General features: G+C 36.7%; 1 protein-coding gene across 2 annotated transcripts in view; it reads right to left on the reverse strand.

Annotated features, from left to right (window-relative positions):
• The window catches only part of LOC105478149 (motile sperm domain containing 2), a 51,544-nt gene that overhangs the window by 16,124 nt on the left and 11,243 nt on the right, over positions 1-24,177 (reverse strand). For both annotated transcript variants that reach the window (XM_011735182.3, XM_011735181.3), the window contains exons 3-7: positions 13,069-13,224; positions 10,536-10,622; positions 8,702-8,856; positions 5,317-5,377; positions 2,972-3,010 (exon numbers count right to left, since the gene is read on the reverse strand). In XM_011735182.3, the coding sequence (XP_011733484.1) occupies positions 2,972-3,010; positions 5,317-5,377; positions 8,702-8,856; positions 10,536-10,622; positions 13,069-13,224 (498 nt within the window). The remainder of the gene's footprint in view (positions 1-2,971; positions 3,011-5,316; positions 5,378-8,701; positions 8,857-10,535; positions 10,623-13,068; positions 13,225-24,177) is intronic.

Raw genomic sequence — 24,177 nt, forward strand, 5'->3', positions numbered from 1 at the left:
GGCCCTCCATATCCACAGATTTCACATCCATGGATTTTTGATTGACCAACCACAATTGAAAATATTAAAAAATAAATAAAACCAATATGACAAAAATATAAATGAGAAACAATAAAGTAGAACAACTATATAGCACTCACACTGTGTTAGGGAGTATAAATAATCTAAAGATGATTTAAAGTATATGGGAGGAGCCAGGTGTGATGGCTTATGCCTGTAATCCCAGCACTTTGGGAGGCTGGGGCAGGCAGATCACTTGAGGTCAGGAGTTCAAGACTAGACCAGGAAGGCCAATATGGTGAAACCCTGTGTCTATAAAACTATAAAAATTAGCCAGGTGCGGTGGTAGGTGCCTGTAGTCCCAGCTACTTGGGAGGCTGAGGCAGGAGAATCGTTTGAACCTGGGAGGCAGAGGATGTAGTGAGCTGAGATTGTGCTAATGCACTCCAGCCTAGGTGACAGAATGAGACTCATTAAAAAAAAAAGGAAAAAGGTATACAGGAAGATGTGTGTCAGTTACATGCAAATACTATACCATTATATATGAGGGACTTGAGCATCCAAGGATTTTGGAGTCTGTGGTGGTGGTGGGGAAGGGTTCTGAAACCAGTCTCCCATGGATACTTTAGAGAGACTGTATTGTCTTCCAATCCATGAACAAGAAGTCTTTTTATTTATGTAGGTCTTGAATTTACTAAAATGGTGTTTTGTAATTTTCAGTGTCCTTGTCTTGAACTTCTTTTATTAATAGAAGTGGTAAGAGCAGACAGCGTTGTCTTGTTCCTGATCTTAGGGGGAAAGCATCCATTCTTTCCCTGCTAAGTAAGATGTTAGCTGTGGGTTTTCATAGATTCAGGTTTTTCATATATGCCCTTTATAGACAGGCAGAGGAAGTTCTTTTCTGTGAAGGATTAGCCTTACCCAAAGAGAGGTCTGGCCTTTGCCCTCAGCTTCTGAGAGGTAATCTTCATGCCTGATAGGATTGTCTTCATCTGGGGGCCTTGAGTGACAATGGAACAATATGACTTAGGGTAGGAGCTGGCCATGGAAGAAAGACCAACAATGTGATTCAGGGTAGGGGTTTGGGTTACACGGTATCAGTAGACCTTGGGGGAGACTGAAGACTAAGATCAACCACATGGGCAATCAATCATGCTTACATAATGGAGTTCCAATAAAAACTCTGAACACTGAGGCTTGGGTGAGCTTCCCAGGTTGACATACTCCATGCACACTGCCACATATTGATGCCAGTGAAGTAACATGCTCTACATTTGGTACTTCCCTGGACTCTGCCCTACACCTTACTTTCTGTGGTTGACCTTAATCTAAATTCTTTCCCTGTAATATACCATAATTGTGAGTATAATAGTTTTCAGTGAGTTCTCAGAGTCATTCACTAGAATTATCAAACCTAAGGGTAATTTTCAGCACCTCCTGAACTTGCAGTTTGTGTCAGAAATGGGGGTGGTCTTGTGTGGACTACTGTGGTTTAACTTGGCAGTTGTTTCAACTCTTTGCACCTTATGTTGCTAGTTTGTTGAGTACTTTTATCATGAGAGGGTACTAGATTTTGTCAAATGCTTTTTCTGTGTCTCTTGAGATGATCACATCATTTTCCCCTTCATTATATTAATATGGTAGATTACATTAGTTGATTTTGATATGTTGAGCCCACTTAGTCATGGTGTATAATCCTTTTTATATGCTGCTGGATTCAATTTGCTAGTACTTTGTTGAGGACTGTTGCATCTATTTTCATAAGGAATACTAGTCTGTAGTTTTCTTTTCCTGTGATGTTTGATATTATGGTTATACTTGCCTCATAAAATAAGTTGGAAAGTATTCCCTCTTCTTCTATATTTTGGAAGAATTTGTGAAGGATTCATGTTGATTCTTCTTTAAATATTTCACATAATTTAGCAGTGAAGCCATCTGGGCCTGGGCTTTTCTTCGTGGAAAGGTTTTTTGATTACTAATTCAACTTCCTTTTTATATTTCTATTCTGATTCTTCTTGAATTAGTTTCAGTAGTTTGTATCTTTCTAAGAATTTGTTAACTTCATGTAGGTTACCTAATTTCTTTGCATATAATTATTCACATGTTCCCTCTATAGTCCTTTTTATTTCCTTAAGGTCAATAGTAATGTCCCTTCTTTCACTACAGATGTTAATAATTTGAGTCTTTCCTTTTCTTCTTTATTAGCTAAAGGTTTGTCAATTGTGTTGCATTTTTCAAAGAACCAAGTTTTGGATTTGTTGATTTTCTCTATTGCTTTCTATGTAACAACTGACTTTTGCAAACACAAATGAGAATGTACATTTAATAACATTTAATAACATTAAATTTATAGTAATTTTAAAGTTGGTCAAGATAGTTTATCAACCAATGGCTTTTTCAAAAAAAATTTACCAAAAAATATATCATGACTGTCAAAAGGGTCATGTCACTACAGTGATTTGGGGTGAGTTTCAGACAGATTCCACCTTCCTTCTCAACACCTGAAGCCCATGAGAAAACCTAGACAAGGCCTGTGTTCTGTGACACACCTTATCTGTGCATGTCAAATTCAGGCTTCTGACTACAGTATTACCTTAATGGTTGAATATTTTGAGGCTGTTGTTAATTTTTTTTTTTAAGAGAAGGGTATCATTATGTTGCCCAAGCTGGCCTCAAACTCATGGGCTCAAGTGATCCTCCTGGCTCAGCCTCCTGAGTAGCTAGGACTATAGGTGTGCAACACCATGCCTGGCAAGGCTGTTTTTAAAGAAGACTAATGGGTGCCCCCAGATCCTGGGTATAGAATTTTAGCCCTGTTTGCTTAGGAATAGCCTCCGAGTGCTCTAGCTTCAGTCTCTTAAGAGTGCATGCAAAGGACAATATAAACATTATTTTAAACAATTGTAGAAATATGGCTAAATTGGCAAAGAAAATTAGACATTTTGTTTTAAGAAAGTATAAATATACTCACCATTCATTAACCAAGGCATATCAAAGATCACTATTTTTGCTGAAAGATGAAAAAAAATTCATTGAATGTGAATCAGTACCTCTGTAATAACATCACTTATACTGGCCTAGAAAAAACTGGTCATCTAAATGTAAGTAAAAACTGAGCTCATTGTCTGAGCTCTAATTCAGTGAAGTGTATAGTATCATGAATAGTATTCCATGTGGTGCTGGAACTGAACTAGCATGTCACAATGGTGAGGTGCCAGCCCAGGAGGAGGACTTGTGGGAAATCAATAGTGCACTGTCACTGTCCTCTGGTAAACAGCCTATTCTTTTGTCATTCACTGTGTTTGTTGTTTGCAGGGAAGTACAAAAGAAAACAGTAAAGTGGATAAATGGAGTCTTTGGATGTGGCATGTCATAGTAGCGCTGAGGCCACTGAACTTTAAAATCATTTCCAGTTCTAATTTATGGTTTCAATTACAATTTTCTAGAGATTCTATTGTTAAACCAGTCTCACAGTTGCCCCCTCCCCTTTTAATACATCACTACATTTTCAGAAGCAAGAATTATTTCTAATTTACATCATGAGCACCAGGAAGCTAATAATTCCAAAGTATACAGAAGTATTATTTACACATTGAGTTGAAGATACTAAACAGCCCTATTAACAAATGAGACAACTGTGAGAAAGAAACAGAAACTGCAAAGAAGATTTTTGAGATTCAATTCATTCTTCTATTCCAGAGGAATCAAAATGTAATTTCACTCTTTTCTGAGCAGAGAACCTCCTAGAGTTGTTGCATTAATGTAGGACAAGTAAAGTACATATAAGGAAAAAGGCATCTGTGAAGAGGCACCCTGGTGCTTAATACCGCAGTCTTCATCTGGGATATGCTTAAAATAATGCGGACTCAAGATTTTAAGATACAATAGTTATTCTTCATGACAGATTTTGAAGAATAATCAATTAAGATTCCACAAAATTCAATGTCTGCAAAGCTACATTATGTAGGTAGAACATATATATATATATATATATATAAAATCTCTAGTTAATTAAGATGAATCTATATAATTCATCTTTATATAGATTTATTAACTTTTTAATAGTTTTCTCAAAAGAATCTCAGATGTATTTTACAAAGTAATAATAATATTTATATTATTGATAAGTGGCTCTTCACAAACTCCTTTAGATATTTCAATGATCAAGTGGGTATTTTTTCATTTTGTCCATAAGAGCAACAAACTAAAACTATGGGGTAGTGATTTCCTACTGACCAATGACTGGCACTGCTCAGGAGGCCTTAAGGAATCAGGGTACATGCCAGATACAGGAAAAATCCATAAGGAACCTAAGATAGTACAGGTTCCCCAAACTGGACACTATTGATCATTCTTTTCACCTAAAAATATTCATGAATACTCTCTCTGAAAAGATGAGAGTATAGAGCTAGGGGTGGCACTGACTCTTGATATCCATTATGCTTTTTTGTCTATTCCTCACTTCTCATTAACAACAGTAAAATCAATATGCCAAATTAAGACAATTTAGGGATTTTATGCTAAAGTCACCTGAATCACGAGTCTCAAAAGACCCAATTTGCTGTTTTCTAGGAGTATGCTCAGGCAGATCTGTAAATTCCCATTTTCTGATGTCCCTGTTGCCTCTCTTCTGTCTTTTCACTTTTAAACCATTGGGGTTAAATATACTTGACTGTTTATGTGAGTTGGCATCTTGGCTTCCCTAGGGGGAACCCATCATACAAATTCAACAAGTAAAAAGTGGACTATATAAGGTTTAGGAGTTCTTCATTCAGGTAATTAATGGAATAGTCACAACGAAAAACAAACAAACTCCAAATGCCAGATTCAAATGTTGTACCTTCTAGTCAAGTATTTTCTTAATGACAATTTTTAAATAGCAGTTGGTAACAGTATACTTTACATATCAATACTGCTTATCATACAGTGTACTTTATCAGTACTGCTTATCTGTTTCATATAATAAATACTACTTGAAATGAATTTCTAAATTGAAATATTAGTAAAAATGAGATAATTTTGAAATAAATGTATGCTTTTATGTACCTATGTGTGTGAGTGGGTGAGTGTGTTATAGGATGCCATACATACGGTTTAGAACTTAAACTCTTAAAATTAACTGTGAAGGACAATGAATACTTATGAAAAACTGTCCTCTGTATGTGTTAGAATAATGTCTATGAACATATTTAAAATTCTTCATCAGAAAACAAAGTTTCAGGTATGAAAGTCTATAATACTATAAGGCTCCACAATTCTCAGACATTGTCTACAGTTTCAATATGTTATATTTTTATAAAGGAGTAAGTTACTTACAGAGGTATTTAGGGTAATAAACCTTAAAGCAGTTGATGATAAAGCGTACAAAGTCCATGTCCTAAAATAAAGATTAAATCTTTAAGACTGTCCACATTAGATAACTTAAAATTGCACATTTCTAAAGGTGAGAAATTATTAAATACAAATGAGACAATTATTAAATTCTTTAAAAAGTAAGCTCATATCTAAATATCTATATTCTCAAGGATTAAGGTTTTAGGTCATTAAGCTATTTATAATAATCAGCCCTAAAACTGACTTGAAGAAACCAGATGCTTAGTGATGTTTTAAAATTATTCACATTACCTCAAACTAGTTACGTACTTCAGGCTGCTAAGGCAACGGGGCATAAAATGGATCTAAAAGCAATCTCCACAGAGAAATTCTAAAAATCTGTTGAATAACTAAAGAATTACTGAAACAAGTAAACAGTTTATAATCAGACTACTTGGGATGATAATACACATGTATGTAAATTCTCATATATTTGCTTTTTAATCCTAATTTTTATACCTCATAACAGTGTCAATAAAATATGTTTTATCAATCTTTTTTAATCACAATACTTAATCTAATCACATTGGCCTGCTGTATCTACTCCACTTCTGGCTTTTTTCATTTTATTTAGAGACCTATAATTAGTTTTTCAGTTTATATTCCAGTGTTGTTCACTGATTCTGATTTCTGGGAGACTACAAACATAGCTATCTGGTTGGTTCTACTGCTTTGAGCACAGCAACAGTAAATTAGGTCATTAAGGTTATTATTTCCATGGGTCATTTTACTCCATGGCCACATACTGATTCACTAATTCCGATTGGCCATCTTATAAAGACTGTGGAATGAAAGATATAACCAAGCAAACTGAAATCCATCACAATTACTGGAAAGGTGGGTTGTCCTAGAGATGAAAGTTTCTAAATTCATCCCTGGAATGTTAGTTGCAGCATCTTTAATTGCAGTAAACTAAAAGTAAGCGTCCTTAACTATCTTAAGTATTTGTTATGGGTATATATATAATAATACCTGTGTGTGTGTGTGTGTGTGTATGTGTATGTATATATATAAATAAAATAATACCTTTGTGTGTGTGTGTGTATATATATATAAAATAATACCTTTGTAACTAATCATTATAGCCACTGTGCATGGAGTTTTCATAATTGGTAGTTAAGTAACAGTCAAAGAAAATGGCTGAAAAGAACCAGTTACATAAAAATTTGGTTACCTCGTTTACCTAGTTTATGATTTATGGCCCCCAGAGATTTTTGTCTAAATAGTCTTGGTATAACATTCTTGTTTCTATCATTTATTTAATTGAATATCCTTCTTCGTAAAATTGTGAGTTACTGCTAATTCAAGTGGATATGATAAGATGTCACTGGTATATTCTATTAATGGGGACTACAAGAAATAGCTCCATCAACCCTATTGCTCAGCATTATATAAGAAGTTTTTGAGGCTGTTATTTATTATCTTGTAAAACGTCCTTTTGAGGACCCATGAAAGACTTTCTAGTTCAAGTATTAGGAATGGATATACTTCTAAGACACTGGTTGTGAAGAATGGTTGCTGAATAATTTTAAATGATTACATTTCTTTCAGCCAGGCAGCTGAAAGCTTAGAGCCAAACTGGTGTCCCAACTCTAGCAAATGATTTTCTTATTTTTTGCCTTGAGATTTTGTAGACATCTTTATAAGCTCACTTAAATTCTTTGTGAATCATGAAAGGGTCATTTATAAAAATAAATTCTTCAGCAAGATTCAAGTATTTTAAAACATTAATAATGACTTAAATTCTTAGCAGTGCAAATACACCTTATTTACAAATTAAAGATGGTGAGATAATTATGTAGCTTGAAAAAATAAAACAGTTCAAGTCAATTCTCTTTCCTTATACTTGGCAACAAAAATATTAACATTTATTCTTCATGATTCTGGGTTATAATTAGGAAACTATCATATCCAAAGGATAAAAGAATCATGATTTATTTTTATGGCATATTTATTTATCTAGGCAAATTGATTTTGATTTTGGATATAAAATAATTTACTCTCTCTAATTTAAAACCCATTGATAAGGAAACTAGGTTGGAAAACTCCAGGGCATCGGATCCTTGAAAAATAAAAAGAGAAATAGAAACATGAAAAAAAATTTGTGGTCCTGCCACTGCAAAAAAAACTCTTGTTAGCAGTTCTCTCTAGCCTATTTGGTGTTTGTTATAATGGCTACAGTTTCCTTTGTTGGGCTATGTATCGTATAGTATACATGCATATTACAGTATGTATAATCAAACAGCTTTTTTCATCTCAGAAAAACGTGTGCTCTCCAATATTACTATAAATTCCTTATAAACAACATTTTACATAGCTATATATATTCCATCAATTAGATATACCATAATCTGCCATTTCATCATGTTGAACATTTACATTTCTTTTCTAATTTTTCATTACTTTAAATGACACTGAGAAAATATTTTGATATATGATGCTTTTTCTGTATTCAGGGTTATTTCTTTAGAATAGATTTCCAGAAGTTGGTTACCAGGCAAAGAGTATAAATACAAACACTTTAAGGTTCTTAACATACTTTGCCAAATGGAATTCCGAAAAGATTTCAAAATAAACTGCCCTGAGCACGTTTGCGAATTCGACATTACTGCTATCAGAATCAGCCACAGATTAAATATAAGAGACTGTAGTTAGAATAAATGTGCCAAGTGATCTCAATTGCTGCTGAAGGGTTTGTAGGTATCACTAAGGCCACAAGGACCCAAATTAAAGACAGGTAGGTTTTACTTATTTTTCAAGTTTGGCAAAATTACCTGAAGAAAACTGGTTTCCAAAGCTAACCAAATCAAACAGATAGAAAACAAATCCAAACAAGCAAACAAAAACACTCAATAAAATCACAAAATGTTATATGTGCAAAACTCATGTGAACATCTTGCAACTAAAACATGGTACGAATATAACAAATTCGAGATGGTATATTACCTTACTTGATATTTCCTGAATATACTACTCTGTGGCACACACCGGGGCAGGTGCTATAGGATATTAGCTTTGATATCAAAGTTCACAGTTATCACATCGATTCATACCTTGCCAGCCTTGACATGCTACCTCCCCATCCTGTGTCTCAGACAAGGAACATTTCTAGGAAATCAACAGTTTCAACGCCAAATACAGAAACAAATTTAATTCTTTGCAAGCCCTATTCCATGTTTGACTACACTCACACTGCAAGGTGAAAAAATAAATCCCTAATACAAGTTAGTTGCCTCAATTTTACAGCAATATGTGGTTGGCAGCAAGGATAGGAGAAAGCGAGGAAGCCATGATAAACACTGATTTGAAATGAATGAAAAATGCTTACAATGCTATTTATTCCAGTTTCTGACAGGTCAAACATCACTGTTACAGGTTTCCCATTTTCCCTCTTAGCATAACGCTCCAACCAGAATGCTATGAGCTTCTTTTTGTCCGATATGGTTTTCTGGTCTTTTATATGATACTTCACCCTGATCCAGACTTTAAGCAGAAGATAAAAACAAGAACAAGACTTATGGCATTATATTATTATTATACATATATATAGTCTTTCCCTTGACATTTTTCATTTACAATTCATTTTGTTTCTTAGATCAAAAACATCTCTTTCTTATTTTCAGTGAGAAAGAGTTGCACTTGGGAGCCTTAAAGAGTAGCAAAGAGATAGACTGTTTCTTTCCCTTAGGAAATAAACAAATTTCACTTGTAAGACGGAAAAGAAAATACAGATGAACAAACACTATTTGATAATAATCTAAATGTGCTCTGCATTGTGCTTAACAAAAAAGAAAATCACTGCTTTTGTCGAGCACTGGAAAAAATGTTCCATCCAGAGGAAAGATACTGACACAGGGCGATGGAGGCATGAGCCAGTGCCGTGCATGTGTGTGGAGCACGGTAAACTGTTCAGGTGGTGGTAGTAGCTAAGATGAAATGTGATGAGTGGTGAGAGGAGAAGCAAAATAGGAAAGAACTGGACTTGAAGGACTCTGAATGAAACTCTAGGGCATTTTGATTTTCCTATTTTAGAACACCTTTCAGGCAATAGCACAGAGGGCAGAGTGGAGGAGGCAGAGAAGGAAACCTACCAGGTTATGACCTGGGAAGGGACTGGGGCAAAGGGGTAGTAGTTAGAAACTGAATTGAGGAAGTAGCTGGTGAGGATAGAAAAAAGGCCAAATTGAAGCTATATTAGAGGAAGAGCCAATGAGTGGGACTGAGGTAGGCAATACAGAAAGTGAGCAAGTGGAGGGGCATGGATGTTCAGTACTGTGTTGTGCTAAAGGCTGCTGACAGGCAGGTGGGGCCAGTCAGTGGGTAGCTAGGTATGTGCATGTGTCCTGGGGATAGTGTGGGGTCAATACTGTGCTGGGGGAGGTAGCTAAAGCTGCCAAGATGCTCGTGATTGATCACCCAAGGAGACTATCAGCTGTAAAGTAAAAGATGCAAGAAAGGAATAAAGCCTAGGAAACACCTTTAAGGGACAGGAGGAAGAAGAAAAATGAGAAAAAAAGGTTGAAAAGGAGGAGGTGGCAGTAAGAGAAAAATGCAAAAAGAGTATTGCTGAAACAGGGACAGACAACATGCTACGGAGAAGTGAAGATGAGTGCAGGACATCTGTTCAGTATGGGGCTCAAACTCGCCTGCCAAGTTGCATCCCTGGTACAAAACCAGGCTGGATTTGGGGCAAGTGGGAGAGAGGTATAACAGGGGAGTCATTGGAACAAAAGAGATGATTGTTACTGTTCCTTTCATTATAATACACATTTCAGAAAAAGCTAGAGTGAGATTATGGGAGACTTGAAAAGGAAAAGGCCTACTTAGCAACCTTTAGCGACTGTCAAAAAAAATTCTCCATAAAAACACTAAGTTGAGTTTTAATATCACAGTCAGATTAGAAAGAAGATAACGACTCTGAATTAAATAACTTTGTTTATGCTGTAGGATGCAGCATTTGCCTTTATTGCCTACTTTATTATAACGCAAACAGTATGTACAGCTACTAAGTATCTAACACTGTAAAAATGGTTCTACCAATCCCTCATTGCAGTAGACTTGAGGAGTGCTACAGATGGAGAAAGTTCTGCTAATTCTTAATTCAGTTGACATAGATATCTCAATCTCAAAATCTTGAAAAGCCAGAACATAAATATACTTACACAATTTGTTACCTTCTTTGTCATAACCATGCAGATAAATAACACCAATTTCCAATAACCATCTGGGAATGGAGGATTCATTAAGGTCTAAAAAGTGGTAAGCTTTGATCAGTAGTTGTAATTTAGGGGTTTAAAAATAAAACTCATAATGTAAAGATAATGTTATGTAGTAGTTCTGATATTTAAAAATGATATAATGTACCCAAACATTCAAAAAGAAAATCTCTGGCAATATAAAGTGGTGTTTCCTACCAAGGAAACAAACTAAATAATGACAGGTGACCAAAATGGACAAACTCCATTTCCCCTGAGAGGTCATTATTTATGTGTATACATTTCCACATTTTGATTGTTTCACATAATGACTTGCAAACAATCACTATCAGAGTTTCAAGAGAACATTCCAGTAAATATCCACATTGCAGCCTCAGAATTAGTAGAAAAAAATCACTTTGGTTTCTTTAGTAAAATGGTATTTTTCTATTAGGTTGGTGCAAAAGTAACTGTGGTATTTGCAGTTAAACATAATGGCAAATGCTGCAATTACTTTTGCACCAATCTAATACGAAGTTTGTTATCTAGTAGACTTTAATGCATTTAAAAACCTTTAGGAAAGTGGAAAATACTTCAAGAAAAATGGCCAGGCATGGTGACTCATAAAATCCCAGCACTTTGGGAGGCCAACACGGGAATATCATTTGAGGCCAGGAGTTTGAGACCAGCCTGGGCAACACAGTGAGACTCCCTCTCTACAAAGATAAATATATAAAAATTAGGCCGGGCGTGGTGGCTCACGCCTGTAATCCCAGCACTTTGGGAGTCTGAGGCAGGTGGATCACGAGGTCAGGAGATTGACACCATCCTGGCTAACACGGTGAAACTCTGTCTCTGCTAAAAATACAAAAAATTAGCCAGGCTTGGTGGTGGGCGCCTGTAGTCCTAGCTACTCGGGAGGCTGAGGCAGGAGAATGGTGTGAACCCGGGAGGCAGAGCTTGCAGTAAGCCAAGATTGCTCCATGCACTCCAGCCTGGGCGACAGAGCAAGACTCCATCTCAAAAATAATAATAATAATAATGATAAATAAATTAAAAATAAAAAAATAAAAATTAGCCAGGCATGGTGGCACATGCCTGCCGTCCCAGCTACTCAGAAGGCTGAGGTGGGAGGCTTACCTGAGCCCAGGCATTGAAGGCTGCAGTGAGCTATGATCACAACACTGCATTCCAGCCTGGGTGACAGAGCAAGACCCTGTCTCAAAATAAAATAAAAGAAAGAAAGAAAGAAAAGAGAAAATAAGAAATGAAAACAAAAAATGTGAGAACTTGAACTTCAGCAGGAGGAACAAACAGAGTGCCTCTCCAGTTTTTGGGGAGGCTAAGGACCAACATAGCAAGGCAGTAAATGCCAATGCTTTTGTTTCATTCACCAGCAGTACCTTAAGACCTTTCAAAGATTTATCTTTCCCCATCCCCTTTTACCAGATCTCTGCTATTTTCCACCAGAAAATAGCAATTCTATGTAAGAAAACAAACATTGTTGAATTTAAATATTTATTCGGTACTTAATTCGTTTAGAAATATCAGATTTATATTTCTTTGCTTGGTTAATAAATACTTCACTGTTGAAATTACCTACGGTTGTTAAATTTCCAATCACGTTATTTCTTACTACTCCCGTTTTCAGGGATTCCTTCTGCAAGCATGAAGAGTGAGGAGAGTATCTGCTCTAGATTTATTTGTTGACCATTTTGTGTTAAGTGTTCAGATTGAAGTCACTTCAGAGGTTATAATCCTCAAGGACAGAAAATTCTGCTTTATGCCTAACTGAAATCAGAAGTTATGCCAGTTTTTTCTTATTCAATTTTTTGGAGGAGAGAACTAACAGGTCATCATGTACTTGAAGACCATTATAAAACTACAAGACTTGAAACTCCCATTTTTGGGAAAAAATTGAATCTAGTAGCAGACTTAGAAATTAAGAAGCTAAGGCTGCATGTACCCCAAAATATATACATCTACTATGTACCGAAAAAAATAAAAACAATATAAAGAGAAGACTGTGATAGGCTTCCCTGGGGATAAGCTTGCATTTTTGGGGTGACTCTCATTCATTTAACAATTCTATATGGTGCACCTATTAACCTATTAGCACAAGGAACCGTGGGGATAGAGAAGGGCATAGGAAATAATTGAGAAAAAGGGACAGTATCTCCTTATTTCTAGGCCTAGTAGCAAAGCTACTGTCTTGCTATTGCTTAATGGTACAGAATTAAACACAGATTAGGAAATTCTGCTGTGACTGAAGAATCTGAGTGTGATTCTGCTCTTTGGTGATCTGATTTCCTTATGAATGTTTCTACTAAAAAGACTTATAAGCTGTTCCTTTGAAAGTATTACTGGGTCTTTATAAATAATTATATTTTGGTGTTTATGATGGTTTCTAGGAGTATGTGCAAATACATGATTAGGTAAATGTAAAACAATACCATTTATACAGGATATATTACAGTCAAGGTTAAATTGAACAGCTTACCGTTGACAGAAATTTCTTTCCTCCACTGAAAACTCTCATCGAGCATCTTCAGTGTTTCATCTACGATATTATGTCTCCAAGATAAGTAACTTTCAACCCAGTTATCATCTTGTTGTAGCCTTTCAACATCACGTGCATCATATTTATCTGACTTATCTAGGGAAAAAACAGGAATAAACATCCAAGTCAGATTAATTCTGCAGTGAAAAATAACCACCAGTGGCAAAGGAGAAGAAAGACTTCGAAGACAAAGTTAAGCTATTTGAGGATAGACTCAGGGATGTAGTTCAGATAAAAGTGCCATTTAAAAGATTGATGGTGCTATTGTCTGGGATATGATTTGTTTGGTTCCCCCAAGTCTCTTGTTGAAATCTGATGCCCAGTGTTGGAGGTGGGGCCTGGTGTGAGGTGTTTGGGTCATGGGGAGGACCCCTCAAGAGTGGTTTGGTGTCATTCTCATGACAAGGACTCAATTCTTGCTCTTAGTTCACACTCGAACTGATTGTTGAAAAGAGCCTGGCACCTCCTCCTTTTTCTCTTGCCTTTTCTCTCACCATGTGATGCCTGCTTTCCTTTGTCTTACGTCATGAGTGGAATCTTCCTGAGGTCCTGACCAGAAGCAGATACTGACACCATACTTCTTGCATAGCCTGCAGAACCATGGGCCAAATAAACCTTTTTTCTTTATACATCACTCAGCCTCAGGTATTCCTTTATAGCAACACAAATGGACTAAGACTGATGGAATTTCCAAGTGTGAGGAGAATACAGTTATCTAAAGACTGCAGGTTTAAGTAAGCCACTACAGATGTTAAAAATTACACCAGAGTAAAATATTTGGTACAGCCCTCTCTAAAACTATACACCAACATCTGGGAAGATCAATTATGTTATCTGAACTTGAAATTCTTAAGTCAATGAAAAATAAAGAAATTTCATACGTAAAGACATAACTAAGTTGTACTTTAAAAAGACATTTGTTTGGCAAGTGTCATTAAAAAAAAATTAAGTAGGCTGGGTGTGGTGACTCATGCCTGTAATCCCAGCACTTTGGGAGGCTGAGGCGTGCAGATCACCTGAGGTCAGGAGTTTGAGACCAGCCTGGGCAACATGGAGAAACCCCCTCTCTACTAAAAATACAAAAATTAGCTGGGCATGGTGGTGCACCCTGTAGTCCCAGCTACTCGGGTGGCTGAGGCAAAAGAATTGCTTGAACCTGGGAGGCGCAGGTTGCAGTGAGCTGAGATTGTGCCACTGCACTCCAGCCTGGGTGACTGAGTGAGACTCTGTCTAAAATAAATAAATAAATAAATAAAATTAAATACAAAAATAAGGACAAAAAAAGAAAACAACAACAACAATAAAAAAACAGTAAAAAAAAATTAACTAAGTACCTATGGAAAACTGATCATGTATGCCATATTATGGTATTTACTATTTTCAGACTCTGGCCAACATTTTCAATAATTTCTTGGAATAATTATTTCTTTTTTTAATTTATTTTTATTTTTTTATTTTTTTAAATTTTTTATTATTATTATACTTTAAGTTCTAGGGTACATGTGCATAACGTTCAGGTTTGTTACATATGTATACTTGTGCCATGTTGCTGTGCTGCACCCATCAACTCGTCAGCACCCATCAACTCGTCATTTACATCAGGTATAACTCCCAAAGCAATCCCTCCCCCCTCCCCCCCCCTTCCCCCCTCCCCATGATAGGCCCCGGTGTGTGATGTTCCCCTTCCCGAGTCCAAGTGATCTCATTGTTCAGTTCCCACCTATGAGTGAGAACATGCGGTGTTTGGTTTTCTGTTCTTGTGATAGTTTGCTAAGAATGATGGTTTCCAGCTGCAGCCATGTCCCTAAAAAGGACACAAACTCATCCTTTTTTATGGCTGCATAGTATTCCATGGTGTATATGTGCCACATTTTCTTAATCCAGTCTGTCACTGATGGACATTTGGGTTGATTCCAAGTCTTTGCTATTGTGAATAGTGCCGCAATAAACATACGTGTGCATGTGTCTTTATAGCAGCATGATTTATAATCCTTTGGGTATATACCCAGTAATGGGATGGCTGGGTCATATGGTACATCTAGTTCTAGATCCTTGAGGAATCGCCATACTGTTTTCCATAATGGTTGAACTAGTTTACAATCCCACCAACAGTGTAAAAGTGTTCCTATTTCTCCACATCCTCTCCAGCACCTGTTGTTTCCTGACTTTTTAATGATTGCCATTCTAACTGGTGTGAGATGGTATCTCATTGTGGTTTTGATTTGCATTTCTCTGATGGCCAGTGATGATGAGCAATTTTTCATGTGTCTGTTGGCTGTATGAATGTCTTCTTTTGAGAAGTGTCTGTTCATATCCTTTGCCCACTTTTTGATGGGGTTGTTTGTTTTTTTCTTGTAAATTTGTTTGAGTTCTTTGTAGGTTCTGGATATTAGCCCTTTGTCAGATGAGTAGACTGCAAAAATGTTCTCCCATTCTGTAGGTTGCCTGTTCACTCTGATGGTAGTTTCTTTTGCTGTGCAGAAGCTCTTTAGTTTAATGAGATCCCATTTGTCAATTTTGGCTTTTGCTGCCGTTGCTTTTGGTGTTTTAGACATGAAGTCTTTGCCCATGCCTATGTCCTGAATGGTACTACCTAGGTTTTCCTCTAGGGCTTTTATGGTATTAGGTCTAACATTTAAGTCTCTAATCCATCTTGAATTAATTTTCGTATAAGGAGTAAGGAAAGGATCCAGTTTCAGCTTTCTACTTATGGCTAGCCAATTTTCCCAGCACCATTTATTAAATAGGGAATCCTTTCCCTATTTCTTGTTTCTCTCAGGTTTGTCAAAGATCAGATGGCTGTAGATGTGTGGTATTATTTCTGAGGACTCTGTTCTGTTCCATTGGTCTATATCTCTGTTTTGGTACCAGTACCATGCTGTTTTGGTTACTGTAGCCTTGTAGTATAGTTTGAAGTCAGGTAGTGTGATGCCTCCAGCTTTGTTCTTTTGACTTAGGATTGTCTTGGAGATGCGGGCTCTTTTTTGGTTCTATATGAACTTTAAAGCAGTTTTTCCCAATTCTGTGAAGAAAGTCATTGGTAGCTTGATGGGGATGGCATTGAATCTATAAATTACCTTGGGCAGTATGGCCATTTTCATGATATTGATTCTTCCTATCCATGAGCATGGTATGTTCTTCCATTTGTTTGTGTCCTCTTTTATTTCACTGAGCAGTGGTTTGTAGTTCTCCTTGAAGAGGTCCTTTACATCCCTTGTAAGTTGGATTCCTAGGTATTTGATTCTCTTTGAAGCAATTGTGAATGGAAGTTCATTCATGATTTGGCTCTCTGTTTGTCTGTTACTGGTGTATACGAATGCTTGTGATTTTTGCACATTAATTTTGTATCCTGAGACTTTGCTGAAGTTGCTTATCAGCTTAAGGAGATTTTGGGCTGAGACAATGGGGTTTTCTAAATATACAATCATGTCATCTGCAAAGAGGGACAATTTGACTTCTTCTTTTCCTAACTGAATACCCTTGATTTCTTTCTCTTGCCTGATTGCCCTAGCCAGAACTTCCAACACTATGTTGAATAGGAGTGGTGAGAGAGGGCATCCCTGTCTTGTACCAGTTTTCAAAGGGAATTTTTCCAGTTTTTGCCCATTCAGTATGATATTGGCTGTGGGTATGTCATAAATAGCTCTTATTATTTTGAGGTACGTTCCATCAATACCGAATTTATTGAGTGTTTTTAGCATGAAGGGCTGTTGAATTTTGTCAAAAGCCTTTTCTGCATCTATTGAGATAATCATGTGGTTCTTGTCTTTGGTTCTGTTTATATGCTGGATTATGTTTATTGATTTGCAAATGTTGAACCAGCCTTGCATCCCAGGGATGAAGTCCACTTGATTGTTGTGGATAAGCTTTGTGATGTGCTGCTGGATTCGGTTTGCCAGTATTTTATTGAGGATTTTTGCATCGATGTTCATCAGGGATATTGGTCTAAAATTCTCTTTTTTTGTTGTGTCTCTGCCAGGCTTTGGTATCAGGATGATGTTGGCCTCATAAAATGAGTTAGGGAGGATTCCCTCTTTTTCTATTGATGGAATAATTATTTCTAATAACAATAATTTCTCATCAGTTGCTCACACACACACTGTATTCACACTAACTTGCATAGCAGACATTCCTCCTTCCTTGCCCTGCTCTATTATTCTGTAACTGAACTTCCCTTGTCTCTGCTCATCCAAATGCTACCATTCTGCAAGTCTCCTTTCAAACGCTCCCCTTTCCAGAAAATTTTCCCTGAGTCTAGAAGTATTAGGTTGATGCAAAAGCAATTACTTTTATGGGACTTGAACTAAGCTTTTCTTAAGGTGCTTACTACTTTTGCCTTGAAATAAGAGTTACTGGCATGGAAGACATATTTCCCAAATAGACAGTAGAGACAGACAGTCTATACATCTAAGCATCCTCCAAAGCAGATTACAGTAGTGCCAATGAAAAGGCCTTCCATAAACATCTGTTGATGGAATCTATTCCTTTTCATTTTTTTCTCAGTTAGTCATACCCTCCTAAGGTTCATACCAAAAAAAACAAAACAAAGCAAAACAACTTCAGGAAATTCCCTGGCTCCTTCATTTCCTTTTCTTCTGCATCTAGTTAGTTGCCAGGTTTTATGAATTCTATCTCTTCTTGATTTGCACTGCCTTACTTCAGGCCCTCAGAGATAATAGCTGAAAGGCCAGGAAAATATAAAATGTATTCAGAGAATTGTCTTCCTTGAGTCTCAATTTCCTTATCTTTAAGCTGTTTTACATACTCACAATGCTGTATGAGGATTGGATGAAAAAGTATATATATATGAAAGTATCTGGAAATTTAAAGCACTATAAAATATAAGATGAGGCCATAAATTACGCATTTGTAAGAGTGTTGTCTTGGATATGGCTTTTAATATCTGGGTTGTATTTTTCTAATCTATAAAATGAGTGGTTCTGTGGTAAGTAATCTTAGAGATGGTTGTTTAGCTCTGCTATTTGAAAATTCATCAGTATTCAAAGCACATTTAAAAATTTATTTTTCAAATGAAGAGGGTGGCCTGTGAAACAGGTGACTAATTCAGTTGGCAACTCAAACATATTTAGCATGCAGAAATGTTTTATGCATAGTTCCCCATTTTGTCACACAGAACATTGAAAGGACATGTACTCAAGGGTCAAGACTTAATACAATTTACTGTTTTATCAGGGACTTTCTAAAATAAAATTGGCTTTTTTTTTTTTTAAACTAAGAATGCTGACAATGAGGACTACAGTGACTACCTGCCTTGATTTGGGCGAAGCAACCAGTACTGATTACACACCATTGCTTATGTGTAATCAGTGCAAATGTAAAGAAAGTGAAAAAGGCAAACGATATCTTAGCATTATTATGAAAACAGTTTTGACCTCATAGCTTTCTGAAAGTCTTGGCCATCCCCGAGGGTCCCCAGATATATTCTAAAAACCAATTACTTAGAACAATATATGGCAAGTGGTAAAAACTCAGCAAATATTAGCCATATTAAGAAGAATAAAACACTATTGTTGTTGTTGTCATTTTTCCCACCACTGCTAGTACCATCACTAGGGATACCATAAACAAATGAATGCCCATTACCAAGAAATTTAAAGCCCATGGCTCTTTGATAGCTTTCAGCAATGTTGATCTTTGAAATTAGAAATCCCCATTTATATTAAAATGACTTTTATTAATGTTCTTACATATAACATGCTAGTTGTTGACCATTTACTCCTAGACAAACAGAAATGAAATCAGAGTGGGGGAAAGAAAAGAGAAGATAAAGATTTGAGAGCTAGGCACATGGGGGTTGGGGGAGAGAGGCAGGAGAAAAGTAGAGGCAGAAGAGGACAGAGGACAACAGGACAGAGGAGAGGGGTGAGGGGGAAGACAGGGGAGAGACAGATAGAATGAGACACAGAGAAGGGAAAGGTGAGGGAAGTAAAGATAGAAAGAGCAGAGAAACAAACATGATAAACTGAGCATTGAAGGTAAGGAAAACATGGCCAGGAAGCACAAGGCCAAGGGTGATAATTAATTGTGCTTATGTCAACACAATTTTCTGCTTTCACACACAGCCTACAGACAACTGAGCCCTCAAGTGATTGGAAATTTCAGAAAACCAGTCCTTTGGTAAGTTCAGATGTGCTATGGTTTGAAGCAAGTCTCTCCTAAATTCAAATGTTGCCAATGTGACAGGATTAAGGGTAGGGTCTTTAAGAGGTGATTAGGCCATGAGGGTTCCTCCCTCATGAATGTCATTAAGGCCCTCATAAAAGAGGCTTCATGTAGCAGTGTCCTCCTCTTGCCCTTCCACTTGCTGTCACAGGAGGACACAGCAAGAAGGCCCTTGTTAGACACTAAATACTGGCACCTTGATCGGAGACTTCCCAGCCTCCAAAACTGAGAAAATAAATTTCTGTTCTTTATAAATTATCCTGTTCTGTTCTTTATAAATCACTCAGCCTCAGGTATTCCTTTAAAGCAAGATAAATGGACTAAGACTGATGAAATTTCAGGTATTTTGTTATAGCATCACAAAATTGACTAAGACAAGATGTTACAGAAAGATGCTAAAGATGTACACTCAAAAAGGTTAAAGATATAAAAACACACATGAATGCACATACACACACACACCTAGGACATTTTTTTGAAAAACTTTATAGGCCGGGCGTGGTGGCTCAAGCCTGTAATCCCAGCACTTTGGGAGGCCGAGACGGGCGGATCACGAGGTCAGGAGATCGAGACCATCCTGGCTAACACGGTGAAACCCCGTCTCTACTAAAAAATACAAAAAACTAGCCGGGCGAGGTGGCGGGCGCCTGTAGTCCCAGCTACTCGGGAGGCTGAGGCAGGAGAATGGTCTAAACCCGGGAGGCGGAGCTTGCAGTGAGCTGAGATCCGGCCACTGCACCTCAGCCTGGGCGACAGAGCAAGACTCTGTCTCAAAAAAAAAAAAAAAAAAAAAAGAAAAACTTTATCAACAATTAAAGTGTAGAGATGAGGGTGAGAAGGTGTATTAGTCAGGGTTCTCTAGATGGACAGAACTAATAGGATATATATATATATATATACTTACTGGGTTAGTCTGTTTTCATAATGTCTGCTGATGAAGACATACCTGAGACTGGGAAGAAGAGGTTTAATGGACTTACAGTTCCACGTGGCTGGGGAGGCCTCACAATCATGGCAGAAGGCAAGGAGGAGCAAGTCATGTCTTATACGGATGGTAGCAAGAAAAGAGAGAGGTTGTGCAGGGAAACTCCCATTTTTACAACTACCAGATCTCGTGACTATTCACTATCATGAGAACAGTGCAAATAAAGACCTGCCCCCATAATTCAATCACCTCCCACCAGGTTTCTCCCGTGACACATGGGAATTGTGGGGGTTATAATTCAAGATGATTTGGGTGGGGAGAGAGCCAAACCATATCAGAAGGTGTGAATAGAATAGAATATGATCAGTTTTATAAAAAGATGTGTGTGTGTGTGTGTGTGTGTGTGTGTGTGTGTGTGTGTGTATTCTCCCAATACTTGTCCTCATACACGAATGATACCTTGTCTCATAATACCGGTGAAAACCACATCAAAAACAACATTAATTCCAAGTAGTGGATTTTTAAGCCTCATCTCTGTATTTCTTTAAAATAGCTAATTTCAGCCAATCCTTCATGAAGAAACCTTCTTAATGAACTACCAGCACCCTGTGGTTCATTGGCCCTTTCTACTATTTATTTGTTCTAACATGAATTTTGCTCTGTAAATTGTTCTTACATTTATACAAGTGTATTACCACCAAATAAATTGTAAAGTCCATAATTTGGCAGAGAAAGAATTAAAGATACAAGACAATGGTGATATGTCTCTAGGAACATACAGTATTAAATGTTCCAAGGTAAAAATGACCTGTCTCAGCTTTTCACGTCTCTCAATACACATGCATGTGTATGTTCTCACTGTTTCTCTCACACATACGATTTTTTAAATAAAAAAATTAATATTTTTTAAAAATTGTGTTGTAAGATAAACTATAGTTCTAACTTGTAAAATAGCAAACTTTATTATAAACTTTTCTTTTTTTCTCTTGCGTTTGTTGGCTAGTGATGTTACCAACAGGTCAGAAACTGTGTTTTAAGGTTAACAACGTAAGAAAATTTCTGGCCACATTCAGGATGTAGAGTAGAATGATGGACTTGGAAGACCCATGCCACCATGTATAGTGAAGCTAAGCAGGCTCTAGGCTTTCTATTCTTCTCTGTAAAATGAAAATGAGGTCTGTCTACCTACAGTCTTAGAAAGATCAAGAACACTGAAAAACTTAAACACTATACAGATGAATTTCTATCAACATATGATAGAATGCTAACCATGAAAAGAAGACTAAATTCAAATTTACCTATTAGTTAACCAGGAAGGAAAATCTTGGAAGTATATTGTTATTATAAATGTGCCTAAATTTCAGATAAAGGTTGAAAAAATATGCAAGTATTCTGATAATGAAAACTAGAGAACAGTTAATGTTCCAAAGCAGCAAACATATAACTCTAGATCATTATAGTAGTTTAAAACATCTTAGCATTTCTTATTTCTCCATGACTCTGAGCACAGATCCACTGAAAGTGCTTCTAGGGCCTTAAAAGAGCATTTGTATTGGATGGACTATTTCTATTAGCTGGACTGTGTAAATGTCAGTAATGGGTGTGATCAAGACAAAAGAACAAAATGTTCCCTCAAGATTATTCTCTGCTAGTTGGCCACAACCTATTCTGAATCTCCACTTTTTTGTGAAACTGGTGAGACCAAGAGACAGGTAATCTTTTATAATGGGATTAAGCCATTGGTCTATAGCAGTGATTCTTCAACTTCAGCACATATCAGAATGATTAGGAGGGCTTATTAAAACTGGGATTACTGGGCCCCACCCCTAGACTGTTTAATTCTGGGTGGGATCTGACAATTGGTATTTGTAACCAGTTCCTATATACTGCTGATGCTGCTGGTCAGAGATCACACTTCGAGAACTGTTGTTCTACTGCAGGGGCTGGCAAACTTATTCTGTATAGGCCCAGATGGCAAATATCTAAGACTCTGAGGGCCATATTACATTCTCTGTTGCTGATTTCTTTCTTTCTATCTCTCTTTCTTTCTCTTTCTATTTCTTTCTCTCTCTCTGTCTCTTTCTTTCTCTCTCCCTCTCTCTCTCTCTCGTGTGTGTGTGTGTGTGTGTGTGTGTGTGTGTGTAACAACCTTTGAAAGGCTTGGCTCAAGGGTCATACAGAAACAGGACTTTGCTGATCTCTGGTCTATTGCAAAAAGGGGAGGTGCTTTCTGTTTCAGTTCTTATCCTTCAAGAGCTGGATTCCTTAGTACACTTGAACAAGCAAAGTTTCAAAACTGTTCCCCAGGTCCTCATTAGTCACCAGCCAGTTATCCAGGTTAATTAGATATAATGGACCTTGGTCTATTCCTGTATATTACAGACTCTGTCTCAAGGTCTTGGCATAAGCACACTATCTATAATCATTCACTTGGCTCATTTTGGTCAAATGGGAGAATGTAAGGCCAATTTCATCAAAATTAATAAAATAATAGTAAGAGTCAGTCATTTTGAGAGGAGCTCCTCAAATAGGGGATGGCATGAGAGGAGTGGGACTGATGCTGTCTGCTCTACTAAGCTCCACGAGGTCAGGGACTTTGAAAAGTCACACCCTGTTCCCTCCAACTCTGCCCAACACACAGTAAGTACATGCTAAATCTTTGTTACTGAATGATTAGCCATGTACAAGTCTATCCCCTAGTAGATCTTGAGTTCAATGAGGACCCAGAACTTCACTAACAAACTGTTTTTTTCCTTCCCTTTTGAAAAGTTAAAAAATTATAGAATAGTAAATGATGTTGACAAATACTTATGTAGCTGTAGCCCAAAATTAACAAATATTAAGTTACTGGCTTCAGTTTTTTTTTTTAATAAAAGGACTAGAATGTCATAGATAAAGCTAAAGTTACCCTTGATCTTCCCATAAAAGCCTTACATTTCTTTGCTAGATTAGGCAGTTTAGAAGTTTTTGTGTTGTTATCATAAGCCTATGATAAGATTGGCAAACTTTATACCTCATATTTTCCTGCCACGTTCATAACTAAGTTATCCTATATAATGTAGAATTATTGAAATAATAGCAGAAATCATTGTCTTTTTCCTGACTTTATGGGAATCATTCTAAAGTTCCCCAATTAAACATGACATTTGCTGTAGGTTTTTAGAAGATACACTTAACTTTAAATACTCTGGAATTTCCATTGTGATGTCCTCTTTAACCCATGGGCTATTTAGCAGAAGAATTACACACATTGCTGAGAAGTTCGTAATCCATGGATTATTTAGAGGTGTGTTATTCTAGTTTTCTATTATATGACATGTGTTTAAGTACCTGTTATTGTGACTTCTGATGTAGTTGCTTAATAATGTATGAGCATGTTCTGTATGATGTAGCTTCTTTGGAATTTTCTGAGACCCCCTTTATGACTTAGTATGTGGTGAATGTTTGCAAAGACTCTGAAAGTACAAATACATATTCAAAAAGTATATATTCTCCAATAGTTGGGCAGGAGAGTCTATATGCTTATATACATACACATATATATCTATAATCAAATTTACTCATTGTAGTGTTAAAATCTTCTAAATCTTAAATATTTCTTGCCTGCAAGTTCTGTTTCTGAAAGAGGGTTGTTAAAATCATTCAACAAGTTTGTAGATTTCTTGAGTTCCCTTATGATTCTGGGTGCTTTTGCTTTGAGTATTTTAAGGTTATATGGTTAGGTAGTTTTTTATGTTGTTAGTTCCTAGGTGTTATACACTTTTATGGTTCCTTTTATCATGAATAGTATCCCTTTTTATATGTATTAACGTCTTTCACCCTAACTAACATTTTACCTAATGAAAGTACTGCCGAAACAAGATTACTTTCGGTTAATATTTGTTTTGTATCTTTTTCCATCTATTTTCAACCCTTCTACATTAATTTATTTTAGGTTAGTC

Source organism: Macaca nemestrina, chromosome X (assembly GCF_043159975.1).
Source record: "Macaca nemestrina isolate mMacNem1 chromosome X, mMacNem.hap1, whole genome shotgun sequence".
Lineage (NCBI taxonomy): Eukaryota > Metazoa > Chordata > Mammalia > Primates > Cercopithecidae > Macaca > Macaca nemestrina.